The sequence below is a fragment of the Ceratotherium simum genome, chromosome Y, assembly GCF_057802395.1.
Source record: "Ceratotherium simum simum isolate JZ-2026a chromosome Y, ASM5780239v1, whole genome shotgun sequence".
NCBI lineage: Eukaryota > Metazoa > Chordata > Mammalia > Perissodactyla > Rhinocerotidae > Ceratotherium > Ceratotherium simum.
This window is the reverse complement of record NC_141941.1, coordinates 7,953,865-7,973,648: the sequence shown is the minus strand read 5'-3', so window position 1 is coordinate 7,973,648 and position 19,784 is coordinate 7,953,865. Positions and strand designations below refer to the sequence as shown.

General features: G+C 36.6%; 1 protein-coding gene across 5 annotated transcripts in view; it reads left to right on the top strand.

Annotated features, from left to right (window-relative positions):
* The window catches only part of LOC147911635 (ubiquitin carboxyl-terminal hydrolase 9X-like), a 142,314-nt gene that overhangs the window by 22,979 nt on the left and 99,551 nt on the right, over positions 1–19,784 (top strand). For all 5 annotated transcript variants that reach the window (XM_087427858.1, XM_087427856.1, XM_087427857.1 and 2 more), the window contains exon 10: positions 544–648. In XM_087427858.1, coding sequence (XP_087283984.1) covers positions 544–648 — 105 coding nt within the window. The remainder of the gene's footprint in view (positions 1–543; positions 649–19,784) is intronic.

The window sequence follows — 19,784 nt, the reverse complement described above, 5'->3', positions numbered from 1 at the left end:
AGTCCACTATTTTGCCTTTTTTCTGTTAATTTTATTAAAAAATATTCTGTAATAGAAAGAGAAAGACAAACACTGCATGATCTCACTCATATGTGGAATATAAACCAACACATGGACAGAGAAAACTGGACTGTGGTTACCAGGGCAGTGGGGGTGGGGGGTGGGGGGTGGGCACAAGGGGTGAAGGGAGTCATATATGTGGTGATGGACAAACAAAAATGTACAACCCAAAATTTTCACAATGTTAGAAACCATTAAAACATCAATTAAAAAAAAAATATTCTGTAATAAATTTTCATATGAATTCTAAAGTGCATTGCCATTTATATTCAAGAAATTGAATATATGAATGGTATAAATGGCAACTCTAAAGTGTTTAAAATATTAACAATTCTGTTATAACCTCAGATGAAGCAGGTGGCAGGATTTTATTAATTAGTGGAGGATGACACAGAGCTACTTAGTTCCTATCTTTACTCAAATTTAAGTATGCTGTGATTTTTTTGTTTGCTTTTATTTATTTCATTTTTGTTCTTTGAACAGGCGGGGAAACATGAAGCCATTGTGAAGAATGTACATGATCTACTGGCAAAGTTGGCTTGGGATTTTTCTCCTGAACAGCTTGATCATCTTTTTGATTGTTTTAAGGTGATATCAGATCGAATAGTAAAGCAGTACCATTTCATTTTAAGTAGAGTTAATTAATTAGATATCCTTTATGTTTAGGCAATATACTTACTAACAAATTTCATCGAAGGAAAGTCTCTCATGAAGAAGAATTGGTGGTTGATGTGTATTCCAATCAGAACTTAACATTAGTTTTCATTATAGTAATAATTTCTATTACAGATATAGAATCATACTGTTTTTCACTCAGGTTATTTAATTTCCTTATAATTTCTGTTTTTACTTTAGGTCAAAATAAACTGTAGAAATGCAGGAATTGTTATAATAGTGCGACAAATATGGAGACCAAAAAACACACTAAAACACAGTGGTTCTCTGGACTAGCGTACACAGGCGTATACAAATGAGATTTGGAAGGAAGTCAGTGTCCCTAATGTCATATCTGCATTGATATAATTAGGCACTTGTTTTTAAAAGTCTTTCTGTAGTTGTTAAGGTTGGTTGGAGAATTTTGGATAAGAAACCTAAAATCATATGTCATTGTTCAAGAACATATGTTACAGTAACCACAGGCAGTGGAATCACAAGATTTCTTGTTGAAAATGACTGTGCATTGCTGGTGGCAACTTTAGTTGGTACATGAGAAAACGGTTTGGCATTATCTCTAAAATTGTAGGTTCTTGTGTCTTATCACACAACTATTGTATTTCTGAATGTATGCCTTGGAGAAACTTGTCATGTGTGTATCAGGATACATATTCCACAATGTCTATAGCAGAAGTGTATTAGCCCCCAAATGGAAAGAACTCAAATGTCTGTGAATAGTAAGAGGATGAATAAAGTATGGTATAATCTAGTCGTGGAATGCTACGTGACAGTGAAAACTAAGACATTAGAGCAACTCAGCCAATGGATGAATCTTACTAAAGTGATGAAATCTTTAGTATTATTTTTTTAATCCATTGAAGTATATCAAAGACAGGTAAGGTAATCAATATTGGGAAATTAAAAGTTATTTTCATAGATAATTTCTGAAATGGTGGCGTTATCAACAATAATAGCCATAATGACAGAAGGATGGAATGGTATCAGTTCCTCCCTTTTAAAAAAAATTTATTTTATTAAGGTCACATTGGTTTATAACATTATTTAAATTTCAGGTGTACATCACTATATTTTGACTTCTGTGTAGACTGTGTTGCATTGACCACCAAAAGTCTAGTTTCCATCTGTCAGCATTCATATGTGCCGTTTTACCCCCTTTCGCCCTCCCCAACTCCTTTCCCCTCTGGTAACTACTAATCCCTTCTCTGTACGTGTGTGTTTATTTTCCACATATGAGTAAAGTCATAGGGTAATGGTCTTTCTCCTTTTGACTTACTTCACCTAGCATAATATCTTTAAGGTCCATCCGTCTTGTTCCAAATGGCATGATTTTGTCTTTTTTTACAGCTGAGTAGTATTCCACTGGATATATAAACCATGTCCTTTTTATCCATTCATCTGTTCATGCACTTGGGTTACTTCCAGGTCTTGGCTATTGTGGATAGTGGTGCAGTGAGCATAAGGTTGCGTGTATCTTTTCAAATTTGTGCTTTCATATTCTTTGGATAATTTTGCAAAAGTGAAATTTCTGGATCATATGGAATTTCTACTTTTAATTTTTTGAGAAATCTCTATACTGCTTTCCATAGTATCCACACCAACTTATGTGCATACCAGCAGTGTGTAATGGTTTTTTTTTCTCCCCGTTGTCTCCAACACTTGTTATTTCTCATCTTTTTAGTAATAGCCATTCTGATGCATGTGAGGTGGTATCTCATTGTAGTTTTGATTTGCATTTCCTGGATAATTAGTGATGTTAAATATCTTTTCATGTGCCTGTTGGCTATCTGTGTATCTTCTTTGGAGAAATGTCTGTTCAGGTCTTTTGCCCATTTTTTAGTTGGGTGGTTAATATTTTTGTTGCTGAGTTGTATGACTGTTCTATGTATTTTGGATCTTAACTCCTTATCAGATATATGATTTGCAAATATTGTCTACCACTTGGTGTGTTGTCTTTTTGTTTTGTTGATGGTTTCCTTTGCCATGCAGCAGCTTTTTAGTTTGATGTAGTCCAATTTGTTTCTTTTTTTGTTTGTTTCTCTTATGTGATAAAGCATGATATTAGAAAAGATACTGCTAAGGCCAGCGTCAGGGAATGTACTGCCTATGTTTTCGTCAAGAAATTTTATGGTTTCAGGTCTTACATTTAAGTCTAATCTGTCTTGAGTTAGTTTTTGTGTGTGGCGTAAGATAATTGTTTACTTCCATTCTTTTGCATGTGACTGTCCAGTTTTCCCAACACCATTTGTTGAAGAGACCTTCGTTTCTCCGTTATATGTTCTTGGCTCCTTTGTCGAAAATTAGCTGTCCATAGACTTGTGGGTTGATTTCTGGGTGCTCAATTCTGTTCCATTGATCTGTGTGTCTGTTTTTCTGCCAGTGCTATGCTGTTTTGATTACTATAGCTCTTTAGTATACTTTAAAATCAAGGAGTGTGGTACCTCCAGCTTTATTCTTTTTTTCTTAGGATTGCTTTGGCTGTTCAGGGTCTTTTGTTTTTCTATATGAATTTTAGGATTATTTGTTCTGTTTACATGAAAAATGTCATTGGGTATAAGTAAACCTGGGAAAATCTGAGTAAGACTAGTGTATTTTATGAATGTCAGTATCTTGCTTGTGATAGTGTACTCTAAGTTGTGCAAAATGTTGCCTCAGGGGAAACTGGGAGAAGACTGAGTACGTGGGATGTCTTCTACATGTGAGTTGGCAGTTATCTCAAAATAAAAAACTTTAAAATAAAATGTCATTGGGATTCTGATAGGGATTGCTTTGAATCAGTAGCTTGCTTTAGGTAATATGGATGTTTTAACTATGTTAGTTTTCCCAATTCATGAGCTCAGAGCATCTTTCCATTTCTTTATGTCTTCTTCAATTTCTCTCGGTAATGTATAGTTTTCAGTGTACAGGTCTTTCACCTCCTTGGTTAAATTTATTCCTGGATATTTTATTCTTTTTGTTGAGATTGTAAATGGGATTGTATTCTTGATTTCTCTTTCTGCTAGTTTATTGTTAATGTGAGAAATACAACAGATTTCATATTTCAATTTTGTACCCTGCAACTTTCCTGTGTTTATTAATTATTTCTAATAGTTTTTCTGTGGGTTTTTAATATATAGAATCATGTCATCTGCAAATAGTGACAGTTTTACTTCTTCCTTTCCAATTTGGATCCATTTATTTCTTTTTCTTGCCTTATTGCTCTGCTAGGACTTCCAATACTATGTTGAATAAGAGTGGTAAGAGTTAACATCCTTGTCTTGTTTCTATTCTTAGAGGAATAGCTTTCAGTTTCCCACCATTGAGTATGTCGGCTGTGGGTTTGTCATGTAGGGACTTTATAATGTTGAGATATTTTCTTTCTATACCCTTTATATTGAGGGGTTTTTTTATGTTGCAGCAGATGCAAATGAATGTTGCATCTTGTCAAATGCTTTCTTTGCATCTGTTGAGAGCATCATGTGATTTTTATTCTTCATTTTGTTAATGTGGTGTGTCACGTCGATTCATTTACAGATGTTGAACCATCCCTGTATCCCTGGAATAAATCCCACTTGATCATGGTGTATGATCCCTTTAATGTATTGTTGTGTTCAATTGGCTAATATTTTTTGAGGATCATTGCATTGATGTTCATCATTGATATTGGCCTGTAAATTTCTTTTTTTGTGTTGTCCTTGCTGGTTTTGGTATAAGGGTAATGTTGGCCTTGTAAAATGAGTTACGAAGTATCCTATATTCTTGAAGTATTTGGAAGAGTTTGAAAAGAATAGGTATAAAATCTTTTTTGAATATTTGGTAGAATCACCAGAGAAGCCGTCTGGTCCTGGACTTGTTTTTTTGGGAAGTTTTTGATTATTTGATTTCAGTCTCTTTATTTATGATTAGTTTATTTAGATTCTCTGTTGCTTTTTGATTTGGTTTTGGGAGGTTGTGTGATTCTAAGAATTTGTATATTTCTTAGAGGTAATCCAATTGGTTGGAGAAGAGCTTTTCATAGTATTCTCTTTTAATCCTTTGTATTTCTGTGGTGTCCCTTGTAATTTCTCCTTTTTCATTTCTGATTTTATTTGTGCTTTCTCTTTTTTTTAGTTAGTGAGTCTGGCTAAGGGTTTGTCACTTTTGTTTGTCTTTTCAGAGAACCAGCTCTTCGTTTCGTTGATCCTTCTGGTGTTTTTAGTCTCTCTTTGATTTTTTTCTGCTCTAAATTTCATTATGTCACTCCTACTGCTGACTTTGGGCTTTGTTTATTCTTCTTTTTCTAGTTCTGTTTAGGTGTAGTTTAAGATTATTTATTTGAGATTTTTCTTTTTTGTTGAGGTGGGCCTGTATTGCTGTGAACTGTCCTGTTAGAACTGCTTTTGCTGCATCCCATAAGAGTTGGTATGTTTTATTTTCATGTGTCTCCAGGTATTTTTTTCTTTTATTGATGTTTTAATGGTTTCTAACATTGTGAAATTTTTGGGTTGTACATTTTTGTTTGTCCATCACCATATATATGACTCCCTTCACCCCTTGTGCCCACCTCGCACCCCCCACCCCCACTGCCCCTGGTAACCACAGTCCAGTTTTCTCTGTCCATGTGTTGGTTTATAGTCCACATATGAACGAGATCACACAGTGTTTGTCTTTCTCTTTCTGGCTTATTTCACTTAACATAATACGCTCCAGGCCCATCCATGTTGTTGCAAATGGGACGATTTTGTCTTTTTTTGTGGCTGAGTAGTATTCCATTGTATATATATACCACATTTTCCTAATCCAGTCATCAGTCAAGGGACACTTAGGTTGCTTGCACTTCTTGGCTATGGTGAATAATGCTGCAGTGAACATAGGAGTGCATAAGCCTCTTTGGATTTTTGATTTCAGGTGTGTTGGATAGATTCCCAGTAGTGGGATGGCTGGATCATAGGGCATCTCTATTTTTAATTCTTTGAGGAATCTCCATACCGTTTTCCATAGAAGCTGCACCAATTTGCATTCCCACCAACTGTGTATGAGGGTTCCTGTTTCTCCACATCCTCTCCAACATTTGTTGTTTTTTGTCTTGGTGATTATAGCCATTCTAACGGGTGTTAGGTGGTATCTTAGTGTTGTTTTGATTTGCATTTCCCTGATGATTAGTGATGTTGAACATCTTTTCATGTGCCTATTGGCCATCTGTATATCTTCTTTGGAGAAGTGTCTGTTCATTTCCTCTGCCCATATTTTGATGGGGTTGTTTGATTTTTGTTGTTCAGTTGTGCGAGTTCTTTATATTTTGTGGAGATCAACCCCTTGTCAGATACATGTTTTGCAAATATTCTCTCCCAGCTGGTGGGTTGTCTGTTCATCTTGATTCTGGTTTCATTCGTCTTATAAAAGCTCTTTAATCTGATAAAGTCCCACTTGTTTATTTTTTCTTTAGTTTCCCTAGTCTGGGTAGGCATGTCATCCGAAAAGATTCCTTTAAACCAATGTCAAATAGTGTGTTGCCTATATTTTCTTCTATGAGTTTTATAGTTTCAGGTCTCACCTTCAGGTCTTTGATCCATTTTGAGTTAATTTTTGTGAATGGCGATAGCACATGGTCCACTTTCATTCTTTTGCATGTGGCTGTCCAGTTTTCCCAACACCATTTATTGAAGAGACTTTCCTTTCTCCATTGCATGTTCTTAGCACCTTTGTCGAAAATTAGCTGTCCGTATATGTGTGGTTTTATTTCTGGGCTTTCAATTCTGTTCCATTGATCTGTGTGTCTCTTTTTGTTCTAGTACCATACTGTTTTGATTACTGTTGCTTTGTAGTATGTTTTCAAGTTAGGGATTATGATGCCTCCTGCTTTGTTCTTTTTTCTTAGGATTGCTTTAGCTATTCGGGTCTTTTGTTGCCCCATATAAATTTTAGTATTCTTTTTTCTATTTCTGTGAAGAATGTCATTGGAATTCTGATTGGGATTGCATTGAATCTGTAGATTGCTTTAGGTAATATAGACATTTTAACTATGTTTATTCTTCCAATCCACGTGCATGGGTTATCTTTCCGTTTCTTTATGCCATCATGGATTTCTTTCAATAATGTCTTGTAGTTCTCATTGTATAGGTCCTTCACCTCCTTGGTAAGATTTATTCCTAGGTATTTTATTCTTTTTGATGCAATTGTAAATGGTATTATCTTTTTGAGCTCTCTTTCTGTTAGTTCATTATTAGCATATAGAAATGCAACTGATTTTTGTAGATTGATTTTGTACCGTGCAACTTTGCTGTAGTTGTTGATTATTTCTAATAGTTTTCCTTTGGATTCTTTAGGGTTTTCTATACATACAATCATGGCATCTGCAAATAGTGAGAGTTTCACTTCTTCGTTACCTGTTTGGATTCCTTTTATTCCTTTTTTTGCCTAATTGCTCTGGCCAAAACCTCCAGTACTATGTTGAACAGGAGTGGTGAGAATGGGCAGCCCTGCCTCGTTCCTGTTCTCAGAGGAATGGCTTTCAGTCTTTTCCCGTTGAGTATGATGTTGGCTGTGGGTTTGTCATATATGGCCTTTATTATGTTGAGGTATTTTCCTTCTATTCCCATTTTATTGAGAGTTTTTATCATAAATGGATGTTGAATCTTGTCAAATGCCTCCTCTGCATCTATTGAGATGATCATGTGGTTTTTATTCTTTGTTTTGTTGATGTGATGTATCACGTTGATTGATTTGCGGATGTTGAAACCATCCCTGCGTCCCTGGTATAAATCCCACTTCATCATGGTGTATGATCTTTTTAATGTATTGTTGTATTTGGTTTGCCAATATTTTGTTGAGGATTTTTGCATCAATGTTCATCAGCGATATTGGCCTGTAATTTTCTTTCTTTGTATTGTCTTTGTCTGGCTTTGGTATCAGGGTGATGTTGGCCTCGTAGAATGATTTAGGAAGTGTTCCATCTTCCTCTATTTTTTGGAATAGTTTGAGAAGGATGGGTATTAAATCTTCTTTGAATGTTTGGTAAAATTCACTGGAGAAGCCATCTGGTCTTGGACTTTTATTTTTTGGGAGGTTTTTGATTACTATTTCAATCTCTTTACTTGTTATTGGTCTATTCAGATTCTCCATTTCTTCTTGGTTCAATTTTGGGAGGTTGTATAAGTCTAAGAATTTATCCATTTCTTCTAGATTGTCCAATTTGTTGGCATATAGTTTCTCATAGTATTCTCTTATAATCCTCTGTATTTCCGTGGTATCCATTGTAATTTCTCCTCTTTCATTTCTAATTTTATTTACTTGAGGCTTTTCTCTTTTTTTCTTAGTAAGCCTGGCTAAGGGTTTGTTGATTTTGTTTATCTTCTCAAAAAACCAACTCTTTGTTTCATTATTTCTTTTTAGTGTTGTTTTGGTCTCATTTTCATTTATTTCTGCTCTGATTTTTATTATTTCTCTCCTTCTGCTGACTTTGGGCTTTGTTTGTTCTTCTTTTTCTAGTTCTGTTAGGTGTAATTTAAGGTTGCCTATTAGGGCTTTTTCTTGTTTGTTAAGGTGGGCTTGTGTCGCTATGAGTTTCCCTCTCAGGACCGCTTTTGCTGCATCCCATGTGGTTTGATATGGCATCTTATCATTTTCGTTTGTTTCCAGATAGTTTTTGATTTCTCCTTTAATTTCATCAATGATCCATTGGTTGTTCAGTAGCATGTTGTTTAATCTCCACATTTTTGTCACTTTCTCAGTTTTTTTTTTCATGGTTCATTTCCAGTTTCATAGCCTTATGATCTGAAAAGATGCTTGTTATGATTTCAATCTTCTTAAATTTATTGAGGCTTGCTTTGTTTCCCAACATATGGTCTATCCTAGAGAATGTTCCATGCATGCTTGAGAAGAAAGTGTAGTCAGCTGTTTTTGGATGGAGTGCTCTGTATATGTCTACTAGGTCCATCTCGTCCAGTTTTTCATTTAAGTCTACTATTTTTTTATTAACTTTTTGTCTGGATGATCTATCCATTGTTGTAAGTGGGATGTTAAGATCCCCTACTATTATTGTGTTGTTGTTGATTTCTCCTTTTAGGTTTGTTAATAGTTGTTTTATGTACATTGGTGCTCCTATGTTGGGTGCATATATATTTATAAGTGATATGTCTTCTTGATGGAGTGTCCCTTTTATCATTATATATTTCCCTTCTTTGTCTTTCTTAACCGGTTTTATCTTGAAGTCTACTTTGTCTGATATGAGTATGGCAACACCTGCTTTCTTTTGTTTGCCATTAGCTTGGTGTATTGTCTTCCATCCTTTCACTCTGAGCCTGTGCTTGTCTTTAGTGCTAAGATGTGTTTCCTGAAGGCAGCATATTGTTGGGTCTTGCTTTTTAATCCATCCTGCCACTCTGTATCTTTTGATTGGAGAGTTCAATCCATTTACATTTGGGGTAATTATTGATATATGAGGGCTTAATGTTGCTGTTTTGTCACTTATTTTCTGGTTCTTTTGCATTTCCTTTGTTTCTTGTCCCATTTGTTTTGGACTGCCAATTCAGTTTGGTTGTTCTGTCTTATGACTCTTCTAGTTTTCTCTTTGTTTATCATATGTGGTTTTGCTTTGATTATTTGTTTAGTGGTTACCTTGAGGTTTGGACAAAAAATCTTGTGTATGAGATAGTCCATTATCTGATGGCCTCCTATTTCCTTATACTAAGTCAATTCAGTCACTTTCCTCTTCCCCTTCTAAGTTGTTCTTGTTATACCTTATTCTATCTTGTGTTGTGGCTGTGTGTTTACAGTGATGAGGTTAAATTTATATTTGGTGAGTTTCTTCCTTTGATCTTTGAATTTAGTATTTAAGTGGTTGCTAACCTATTCCGGTGAAGATCTACTATTTTTCTGAGTTTGTCTACCTACTTTTCTCCTGGCTCCAAGCTTTGTGTTCCCTTTCTCTTCTTTTTTCAGGCCTGAGGGCCTTCTTGAGTATTTCTTGTAGTGGGGGTCTCGTGGCCATGAACTCCCTTAGCTTTTGTTTATCGGGGAGAGTTACTATTTCTCCATGATATTTGAAGGATATTTTTGCTGGATAGAGTATTCTTGGCTGAAAGTTTTTGTCTTTCAGTATTTTGAATATATCATTCCAGTCTCTTCTAGCCTGTAAAGTTTCTGTTGAGAAATCCGCTGAGAGCCTGATGGGAGTTCCTTTGTACGTTATTTTTTGTTTTTGTCTAGCTGCCCTTAATATTGTTTCTTTGTCGTTGACCCTGGCTAGCCTTACCACTAGGTGTCGTGCTGAAGGCCTTTGTCTGTTAATATATATAGGTGTCCTGTTGGCTTCGCTTACTGGTAGTTCCTGCTCCTTCCCCAGATTTGGGAAATTCTCAGCTATTGTTTCCTTGAATATGCTCTCTGTTCCTCTTTCCCTCTCTTCTCCCTCAGGAATACCTATAATTCTTATGTTACATTTTCTAATAGAGTCAGATATTTCTCGGAGTCTTTCTTCATTTCTTTTTAGTCTTAGTTCTCTCTCTTCTTCCATCTGGAGTATATCTGTAGTCCTATCCTCTAAAGTGCTAATTCTTTCCTCCGTATTGTCAGCTCTGTTCCTTAAAGATTCCAGTTTCTCCTTTATCTCCTCCATTGTGTTCTTCATCTCCATCAGCACTGATTGGTTTTTCTTTATGATTTCAATCTCTTTTGTGAAGAAACTCCTAATCTCATTGAATTGTTTGTCTGTGTTGTCTCGTATTTCGTTGAGTGTTTTTATGATAGCTATTTTGAAATCTCTGTCATTTAGTTTATGGATTTCTGTGTCTTCGGGGTTGATTTCTGGGTGCTTGTCATTTTGTTTCTGGTCTGGTGATTTCATATATTTTTGCATTGTGGTTCCTGTGTTGGTTTTGTTTTTCCTCATCCTGGAAATCTCTGGTTGCAATTTTCACCTGCCGCCACTGTCTCGTGGTGAAGGGCTGTGTAGTCTAAGCCTCCTGCGCACTGCCCCGGGTTTTCTGCTGCGATCCACAGTTTTGTTTTTTGTTTTTTGTTTTTTTCCCGCTGCGATCCACGGGTCCGGTCATTTGATCAGGTCTGCCGCTGATCACTTGGTCTGGTCTGTCACAGACCTCTTTGTCTGGTCTGCCGCGGATCGCTAGGTCTGGTCTGGTCGGTTGAGCTGCTGGGTCCAGTTTGCGGGGAGGGGGGAGCTCTCTCTTTTGCCCTCTGGGTCCCTGATGTGGGAGGCTTCTCGTTTGCCCCTCTTTATCCGCTCTCTGGGGTGCTCAGATGTTGATGGTAGCCCTGTGGCTCTTCTGAGTCCTCTGTGCGGAAGTTTCCCACTGGCTGAGAGAGCCCGAAGAGCCACGGTTTCCCCGCCGATGGCCGCCCCTCCCCGCTCTCTGGGAGCGGCGCGGACCCGGGATCGCTGATCTGATAGTGGGGGAGAGGAGTTCTCCTTACCTCTCCCCGCTTCCTCCGGGGACCCAGCACGGTCCGCTCTCAGATGTGGGGCAGTGTGGATCTTTCCGCTCTAGCTTTTCAGTGTCTGGGATTCCGTTGTTGGTCTGTGACTGTTCCTCTCCACGTATTTTTTAATTTCTCCTTTGATTTCTTCGTTGATCCAATAGTTGTCCATGTTGTTTAGTGTCCACATATTTGTGACTTTTCTAGCTTTTTTCTTGTAGTTGATTTCTAGTTTCATAGCATTGTGGTCAAAAAAGATGCTTGATATGGTTGCCATTTTCTGAAATTTATTGAGACTTGTTTTGTTTCACAACACATGGTCTGTCTCTGAGAATGTTCCATGTGCACTTGAGAATAATGTATAATCTGCTGCTTTTGGATGGAATGTTCTATATATGTCTTTTAAGTCCGTCTGTTGCAGTGGTTCGTTTAGGGTCAGTGTGTCCTTGTTGACTTACTCTCTGGATGATCTGTCCATCTATGTAAGTGGGGTGTTAAAGTCCTCTACTATTATTGTATTGCTGTTAATTTCTCCATTTAGGTCTGTTAATAGTTGCTTTATATACTTTGGTGCTCCTGTGTTAGGTACATATATAGGTGTTATGTCTTCTTGGTAGAAAATCCCTGTTAGCATTATATATTGCCCCTCTTTTCTCTAATTTTTTTTTTTATCATGAAGACTGCGTTGTCTGATATAGGTATAGCTGTATCTGCTTTCTTTTGGTTGCCCTTTGCTTACAGTATCATCTTCCATCACTTCACTCTGAGCCTGTGTTTGTGTTTAGAGTTGAGATGGATTTCCTAGAGGCAGCATATTGTTTGGTCTTGTTTTTTAATCCATCCAGCCACTCTGTGTCTTTTGGTTGGTGAATTTAGTCCATTTACAATTTAGAGTGGTTGTTGATGTATCAGGACTTAATACTGGCCTTTAGATCTTTTGTTTTCTGGTTGTTCTTTATTTTCATTGTTTCTTTTTCCCTTTATTTCTGTCTGCCATTTCACTTTGGTGGTTTTCTGTGATTCTTTTTCAGTGTCTTCTTTTTGTTGTTGTTGTTTTGACTTTACTCTGATTTTTTGTTTTGTGGTTACCGTGAGGTTTGTGTAACAGATCTCATAGGTGATAGTCCTTTATCTGTGGATAGTGTCTTATCTCGATTAGCTTATGCAAGTTCTATCCTTTTTTTTCTTCCTCTTCAATGTTTGTGTTTTCACAAAGTATCCTTTTTTGTATTGTGAGTTTGTTACCAAATTGAAGTGGTTATAGTTATTTTTGATGTTTTTTTCCTTTATGTTTATGTTCCTTTTGGTGCTTTCTATCCTTTATGGTATAATTGTTTACTGACTTATTCTGATATAGAGTCAAAATTTTCTGAATCTGTGTGTCAATTTATCACCTTGCTTAAGACTGTAAACTTTTGCCTTTTTGTTTCAGGTAGGAAGGCTCCTTTCAGCATTTCTTGTAAGGCAGGTCTAGTGGCAATGAAATCGCTTTTGTTCGTCTGGGAAAACCTTTATTTCCCTTTCATATCTGAAGGATAACATTAACATTGCTGGATAGAGTATTCTTAGGTGATAGTTTTTGTCTTTCAATATTTTGAAAATCATTTCACCCTCCTTGACTGTAGAGTTTCTGCTGAGAAATGCACTGATAGTGTGATGGGGTTGTTTGTGATTAAATTTTTTTTTTAGGAAGATCAGCCCTGAGCTAACATCCGATGCCAATCATCCTCTTTTTGCTGAGGAAGATTGGCCCTGGGCTAACATCCGTGCCCATCTTCCTCTACTTTATATGGGATGCCACCACAGCATGGCTTGATGAGTGGTCTGTCAGTCTATGCCTGGGATCTGAACCTGTGAACCCCGACCACTGAAGCAGAGCGCATGAACTCAACCACTACTCCACTGGGCTGGCCCCCATATAAGTTAGTTTTTTCTCTGTGGATGCCCCTAATATTCTTTATTTGCATTGACTTTGGACAGTTTTAATATAATGTGCCTTGAGAAGATCTTATTTTCCTTGAAAGAGTAGAAGTTCTGTTAGCTTCGTGTACTTTGTATACCTAGTTCCATCCCCAGATTTAGGAAGTCTCAGATATTACTTCTTTAATAAGCTCCTTTCTCCCTCTCTTCTTCCACTGGTATGCCCATTATCCTTATGTTGAGTCAGATATTTCTTGTAGAATTTCTTTGTTTTTTAAAAATTCTTATTTCTCACTCCTCTGTCACCTGAATTATTTCTAGATTTGTTTCTTTGAGGCTGCTAATTGTCTCTGCTATATGGTCTGTTCTGTTTGGCATTGCTTTCTACTTCGTTTTTCATATCATTAATTGTGGTCTTTATCTCCAGAATTTTTTTTTTTTTTAGAGTTTGAATCTCTTTGGGGAAGTGATTTTTCTGTTCATTAGTTATTCCTGAGCTTATTGGACTGTCTTTTTGCATTTTCTTGAAACTGCTTGAATTTCTTCATGACAGCTATTTTGAATTGTCAGATTGTGATCTTTTGTGACTTCAGGTTTGGTTTCTGGAGAGTTGTCATTTTCTTTCTGTTACTGTAGATCTTCATGGTGGTCAATGAGTTGATTCTCTACTAGCCCTTTTTTGGTAGTAAATACCTCTTGTATCTGGGTATGACTTTGGGTATTTTGGTTCTGAGCTACTTCTGGTTGTATTTGAGAGGCTGAGCTTTTCACTCTGCACTGCCTCTGCCAGAGGTGTTATCAATGCTCTCCTTGTACTTCTTGTGCCTTCAGGGATTCCAGGACCTTGCTGCTTACAATGTTGCTGCATTCGTGGGTGTTGCCACTAGGGTCAGCAGGCTATTAGCACCTCTGCTGCTTCCAGGGTTGCCTGGGTCTCATATTCCCCTGTTGCCTCTCTGTGGGCTCTTCAGAGGCTCAGGTGTTGCTACCAAATGCACCACCTTCACTACTGTTCCCAGATTATCTGTGGGTTCTGGCAACACTGCTGGGACCCGGGGTCTTGTATGCTGCTGGTAGAGCTGGTGTCGGGAGTGCCACCAGTGGGGGCTGGGTCATGAGTTATGCTGTGGCTCCCACCTGCCAATGCTGGGGGAGGACTAGGGGCTAAGCTATGAGTGTGCTGCTGCTCCTGTAGCCTCTGCTGTCTGGCTCCAGTGTACGTTTTGAAATCTCTGGTCAGGGTACCTCTGCCCCTGCTGGGGGTTTCCGTGTTTTTGATGCTGTGCCTGCTGGGAAGACGTGCACCACTGTCTGGAAAGAGGAAGGAGGTTGGGTCATAGGCACAGCTGTGTTAACCAAAGGGTCAGGTTGTAGGTGCCACCTGCCATAGCTAGGGAAGGGGCGGGGGCTAAGCCGTGCCTGCTGTTACTGCTCCTTTCAGCCTCTGGTTGCTGATGTGCACTGGTGCCCCTCAAGGTTAGGGCACCACCACCCCCGCCAGCGTTATCCGCGTTTTGGATGTTATCCCCTGCTGCTGGATAATGCATGCCACTGCCAGGGGAGAGGGAAGAGGATGCATTGCTGGCACAGCTCAGTTTCCTGAAGTATAAGGTCACAGGCATCACCTGCCACTGCTAGGATGGGGCAGGGGCTAAACCATGAGTGCTCTTGCAGTCTGTGGTTGCAGGTGCATGCTGTGTAGGGTGCCAGCCACCACTGGGGGAGGGGAATGGTGCTGTTCCCCTAGTTCCGCTGCCTCCCAGAGGTCCTCTTCACTCACTTGCGGATGTATAGATGGGTAGATCTCTCAGGCGCTCTAGAGGTCTTTGTTGGTCAGTGGATGTCCCAATGGTTGTACCTTAGAGGGGAGAGATAAAGGGAAAAGCTCACACTCTGCAGTGATGCTGACATCACTGCTCAGTTCCTCCTCTTTTTAATTAAAAGATGGTCTAATGGTAATCATAATAAAATTCTATAATTTACATTTCCCCTTTGGATTATCAGGTGTTTATTGCACATCTGTTATTCAATAACAAACATTATTTTTTGAGGTGGTGGTAAATCTTATGTTTCGTATCACATGAAATGAATGGTGTGTTTCGTTTTGTCTTGAAAAGTCTTACTAAAGATCTTTAAAGCAGGTATGAAATGTAGGTCACTTAACGGTCTTTGTAGGTTGTAAATAAATGATCCTGCTTTCTCTAAGTATTTGTCATTTTATATCTGCTTATGTTATTCGTCAAGTGCTAGTCTATAAATATTTAAGTTCTTAGTAAATCTTTGTCTTGCAATGTGCTTATGCTAATTTATAGCCCTTCCCAACATTTATTTTTATTAAAATTGTTAATTTTTCACAATCTCATGAGTTTGAAATTCTTTCTTATTGTGCTGTTGGTCTTCATAGTCTGAGTCATTAATGAGAGGGAACTTTTTTTTACATGTTTTTAAACTGTTCTTATCTCCTTTTTGGTGGATTGCTACTCACAGTTTTACCTGTTTGTTTGGGTTTTTTTAAATCTTTTTTTATTGATTCTTAAGAGTTTTTTATATATCTGAATGCTTTGTCGTTGTCCATAGTGTATCAAAAATAATTTATCATATTTTATTGGCAGTTTGTCTGAATATGATTCAAATATATTCCTAACTGTATGCTTCTTGATATGTTTTTGAATTCTCTTTGATCCTACAGTTGCCTCCTTTACGCTTTTTTTGTTCTTATAATATGTTTGGTTAATCATTTCCAAAATCCTTAGAAGCTTTGTATTCCTTTTGTCATTTCAAAGGGAATTTTGTGGGAGTTAGGAGGATTTAGAGGGAAGCACTCAAGTTCTCTTTCTAGAAGTCCCATATTTATCATTTTAAATTGTTGTGTTATAACTCTGTTAAAACCTTTTATTCTTTTCTCCAATTATTGGATATTTAGATGGATATTAGTTCTTTATGTGTTGGTACCTGCTGATTAAAAAGAGAACATGTATAGCTTCCCCATGTTGTAGTAACTGGACTTAGAAAACACTACTTTTATTTTATAAATTAACTTGTTGTTTGGAGAAAATTGTAGATCACATGCCATCTTAAATTATACAGAGAATATCATATTTTTTTTTCAAGGTTTCTTCCAGTGATAAGATCTTGCAAAAAATTAATAAAGACTGACATTCACGTATTCAGGTATGAGAGACAATTTCCATCACCACAAGGATCTCTCATTCGCCCTTTTATGGCCACTTTGAGTTCCCCCTTGCCCCCACTTCCTCCTTAACCTCTGGCAACTACTAGTCTGTTCTCTGTTTCTATAATTTTGTTATTTTAAGATTGTTAAATAAATGGAATCATAGTATGTAGCTTTTGGTGATTAGGTTTTTTCCACACAGCATAATTACCTATAGGCTCATCCAGGTAGTTGTATGTATTTGTGGTCTGTTTCCTTTATTGCTGAGAGTAAATTTAGCATGCATTATTTAACTACTCACCCATAAATGCATATATGAGGTATTTCTGATTTGCATCTATTATAAATAAAGCTGCTGTGAACATTGGTGTACAGATTTTTGTGTATGTGTGACAATAGCCTTTGTTTTTCTGAGATTGCAATTGCTGGGTTAAATGGTAGTTGCATGTTTAGTTTGTTTTATTGAGTTATTTTAAAAGCAGTTTTATAAAAATATAATTCACAGACTGGTAAGATTCAAACTTTTCAAGTGTGTGATTCACTGTGTTTTAATGTACTCACAATTTTGCCACCACCACTACTGTCTAATTTCATAATGCTTTCATTACCCCAAAGTAAAACTTCATCCTCATTCAGTACCTGTTCTGTGCCTCTTACAGCTCCTACCCCCACTACTCTTTCTGTTCTATGGATTTTCCTATTCTGGACATTTCATACAAATATGTGACCTGTTTTGACTGGCTTCTTTAACTTAGCATAATGGTATCAGTGTTCGTCTACACTAGATCGTGTATCAAACTATTTCTTTTTATTGCTTTTATTTACTAAATTATATTCAGTAATGTGGATGTATAAAGTTTTTTATGCATTGATCAGTTAATGGACATTGAGGTTGTTTTCACCCTTTGTCTACTGTGAATACTGCTGCCCTGAAAATTCATCTACAAGTTTTTGTTTGGATATATATTTCTTTGTTTTACCAAATAATATTTTGTTGTATGGGTATACCACATTTTATCTATCCATTCATCAGTTGATGAACTTTGGATATTTTTCACTTTTGCCTATTATGAATAATGCTGCTATGAACATTAGCCTACCTATTTTTGTGTGGACGTATGTCCTCAGTTCTCTTGGGTATTTACTAGGAGTGGAATTGCTAAGTTGTGTGGTGTCCCGAAGTATAATATTTTGAGCAACTTCTGGGCTGGTTTTCCAAAGTGGCTGTACCATTTTACATTCCTAGCAGTGTATGAGTTCCAGTTTCATCCCAAGCTGTCAGCACTTATTGTTGTCTGACTTATTTTAGCCATTTTAATGGAGTTGAAGTGATATCTCATTGTGGTTTTGATTTGCATTTCCTTAATGGCTACCGATGTTGAGCATCATCTTCTGTGTTTATTGACCATTTGTATATCACCTTTGAAGAAATTCCTATTTAAATCGTTTACTCATTTGTCTTTTTATTTTTGATTTGTAACAGTGCTTTATATGTTCTGTATACATGTTCCTTATCAGATTATGATTTGCAAATATTCTCTCCTCTCTGATAGCTTGTCATTTCACTTTCTTGATAGTGTCCTCTTTGTAATACAAAAGATAAAAAAGTTTTTTATTCAGGTGAATTTTACATAATATAAAGTAAACCATTTTAAAGTGTACAATTCAGTAGAATTTAGTACATTTATACAGTAGAATTTAGTACATTTATAGTCTTTATTTAATCACTACCTTTATAAAGTTTCAAAACATTTTCATCACTCTAGTCATTTCTCTTTTCACCTTTCCTCCCTCCCTCTGGATACTAGCAATCTGATGTCTAAAGATTTACCTATTCTGGATAAAAATTTTTCATTTTGATGAAGTCAAATTTATCTTTTTTTTTTTTGGTTGCTTGTGCTTTTGGTTTCATATTTAAGAAATCATTGCCTAATCCATAGCTTCAACTTTTTTTTTTTCAGTGTTTCCTTCTGAGTCGTTTTAGCTGTTGTATTTAGGTCTGTATTCCATTTTAAGTTAATTTTTTGCATATGGTGTAAGATAGAGTTCTAAGTTCATTCTTTTGCATGTGAATGTTCACTTGTCCCAGCAACATTTGTTTAAAAAACTATTCTTTGTTCTTTTGGAACTTTTGTGGCATTCTTGTCTAAAATCAATTAATCATAGATGTAAAGGCTTATTTCTGGACTTTCTCTTCTATTCCATTAACCTGTATGTTTGTTGTTAATACCAGTACCACAGTGAATTGATTACTGTAGCTTTGTAGAAAGTTTTCAAGTTAGGAACTGTGAGTCCTCAAACTTTGCTTTTTAAGATTGCTTTTGCTATTCTGGGTCTTTTGAATTTCCTTATGAATTTTAGAATTAGCTTGTCAATTTCTGTGAAGTTGTTACCTAGGATTTTGATAGAGATTGTAGGGCAGTTGCAGATTAGTTTGCATTGTATTGCCATTGTAACAAATCAGTCTTCCAATCCATGAATATGGAATATCTTTCAATTTACTTGGAGATATTTTTCCATTTATGTCTTCCTTTGTTAATTTCTTTCAGCAGGGCTTTTTTTAGTACTCATTGCGCTTTTTGTTAAATATATACAAAAGTAATTTGTTGTTATATGTTATTGTAGGTAGAAATGTTTTCCTTATTTTTGAATTGTTCTTATCTTTGTATGTGAAAGTGTATCTAGAATATAAAAATACAGTTGACATTTTAGAATTCATTTTATGTCATGCAACCCTGTTAAGCTTGCTACTTGTAATAACTTTTTTAAATGGATTTCTTAGATTTTTCTATATACAAGTCAATTTATTTCCAAATAGAGCTAGTGTTATTTCTTTCTTTTCAATCTGGATGTTTTTTTTTTTTCCTTGCCTAATTGCCCTGACTAGAAGATATAGCACAATGTTGAAAGAAGTGGTGAATGTGGGCATTCTTGATCTTAGATGGAAAGCTTTCAGTCTTTCTCCATTAAGTATGATATTAGCTGTGGGGTTTTTGTAGATGCCCTTTATTAAATTTAGGAAATTCCTTCCTGTTCCTAGTTTATTGAGTATTTTAATCATGCAAGAGTGTTGGATTTTGTCACTTGCCTTCTCTGTGTCTTTGGAGATGTTACGGGCTCTTTGTTGTTTTTGTCCTACAATGCGTTGATATTTGTATGTTCAGATAGTCGTGCACTTCTGGAATAAATCCCACTTGTCATGATGTATAATCCTTTTGTATGATGTTGGATTTAGTTTGTGAATGTATTGTGGAGGACATTTTTATGAAACTGCTAGACTGTTTTCCAGAGTGGCTGTAGTATTTTACGTTCCCACCCACAGTTATGAGTGATCCATTTTCGCCACATCATTGCCAGATTTTGATGTAGTCACTATTTTTTTTTTAATTATCCTTATATGTGTGCAGTGAAATCTCCTCATGGTTTTAATTTACATTTCCTTAATAGCTGTTATGTTTAACATCTTTTATGTACTTATTTGCCATCTGTATCTTTGGTGAAATGTCTGTTCATGCCTTTTGCCTATTTTCCCATTGAGTTATTTGTTTTCTTACTGTTGAGTTTACAG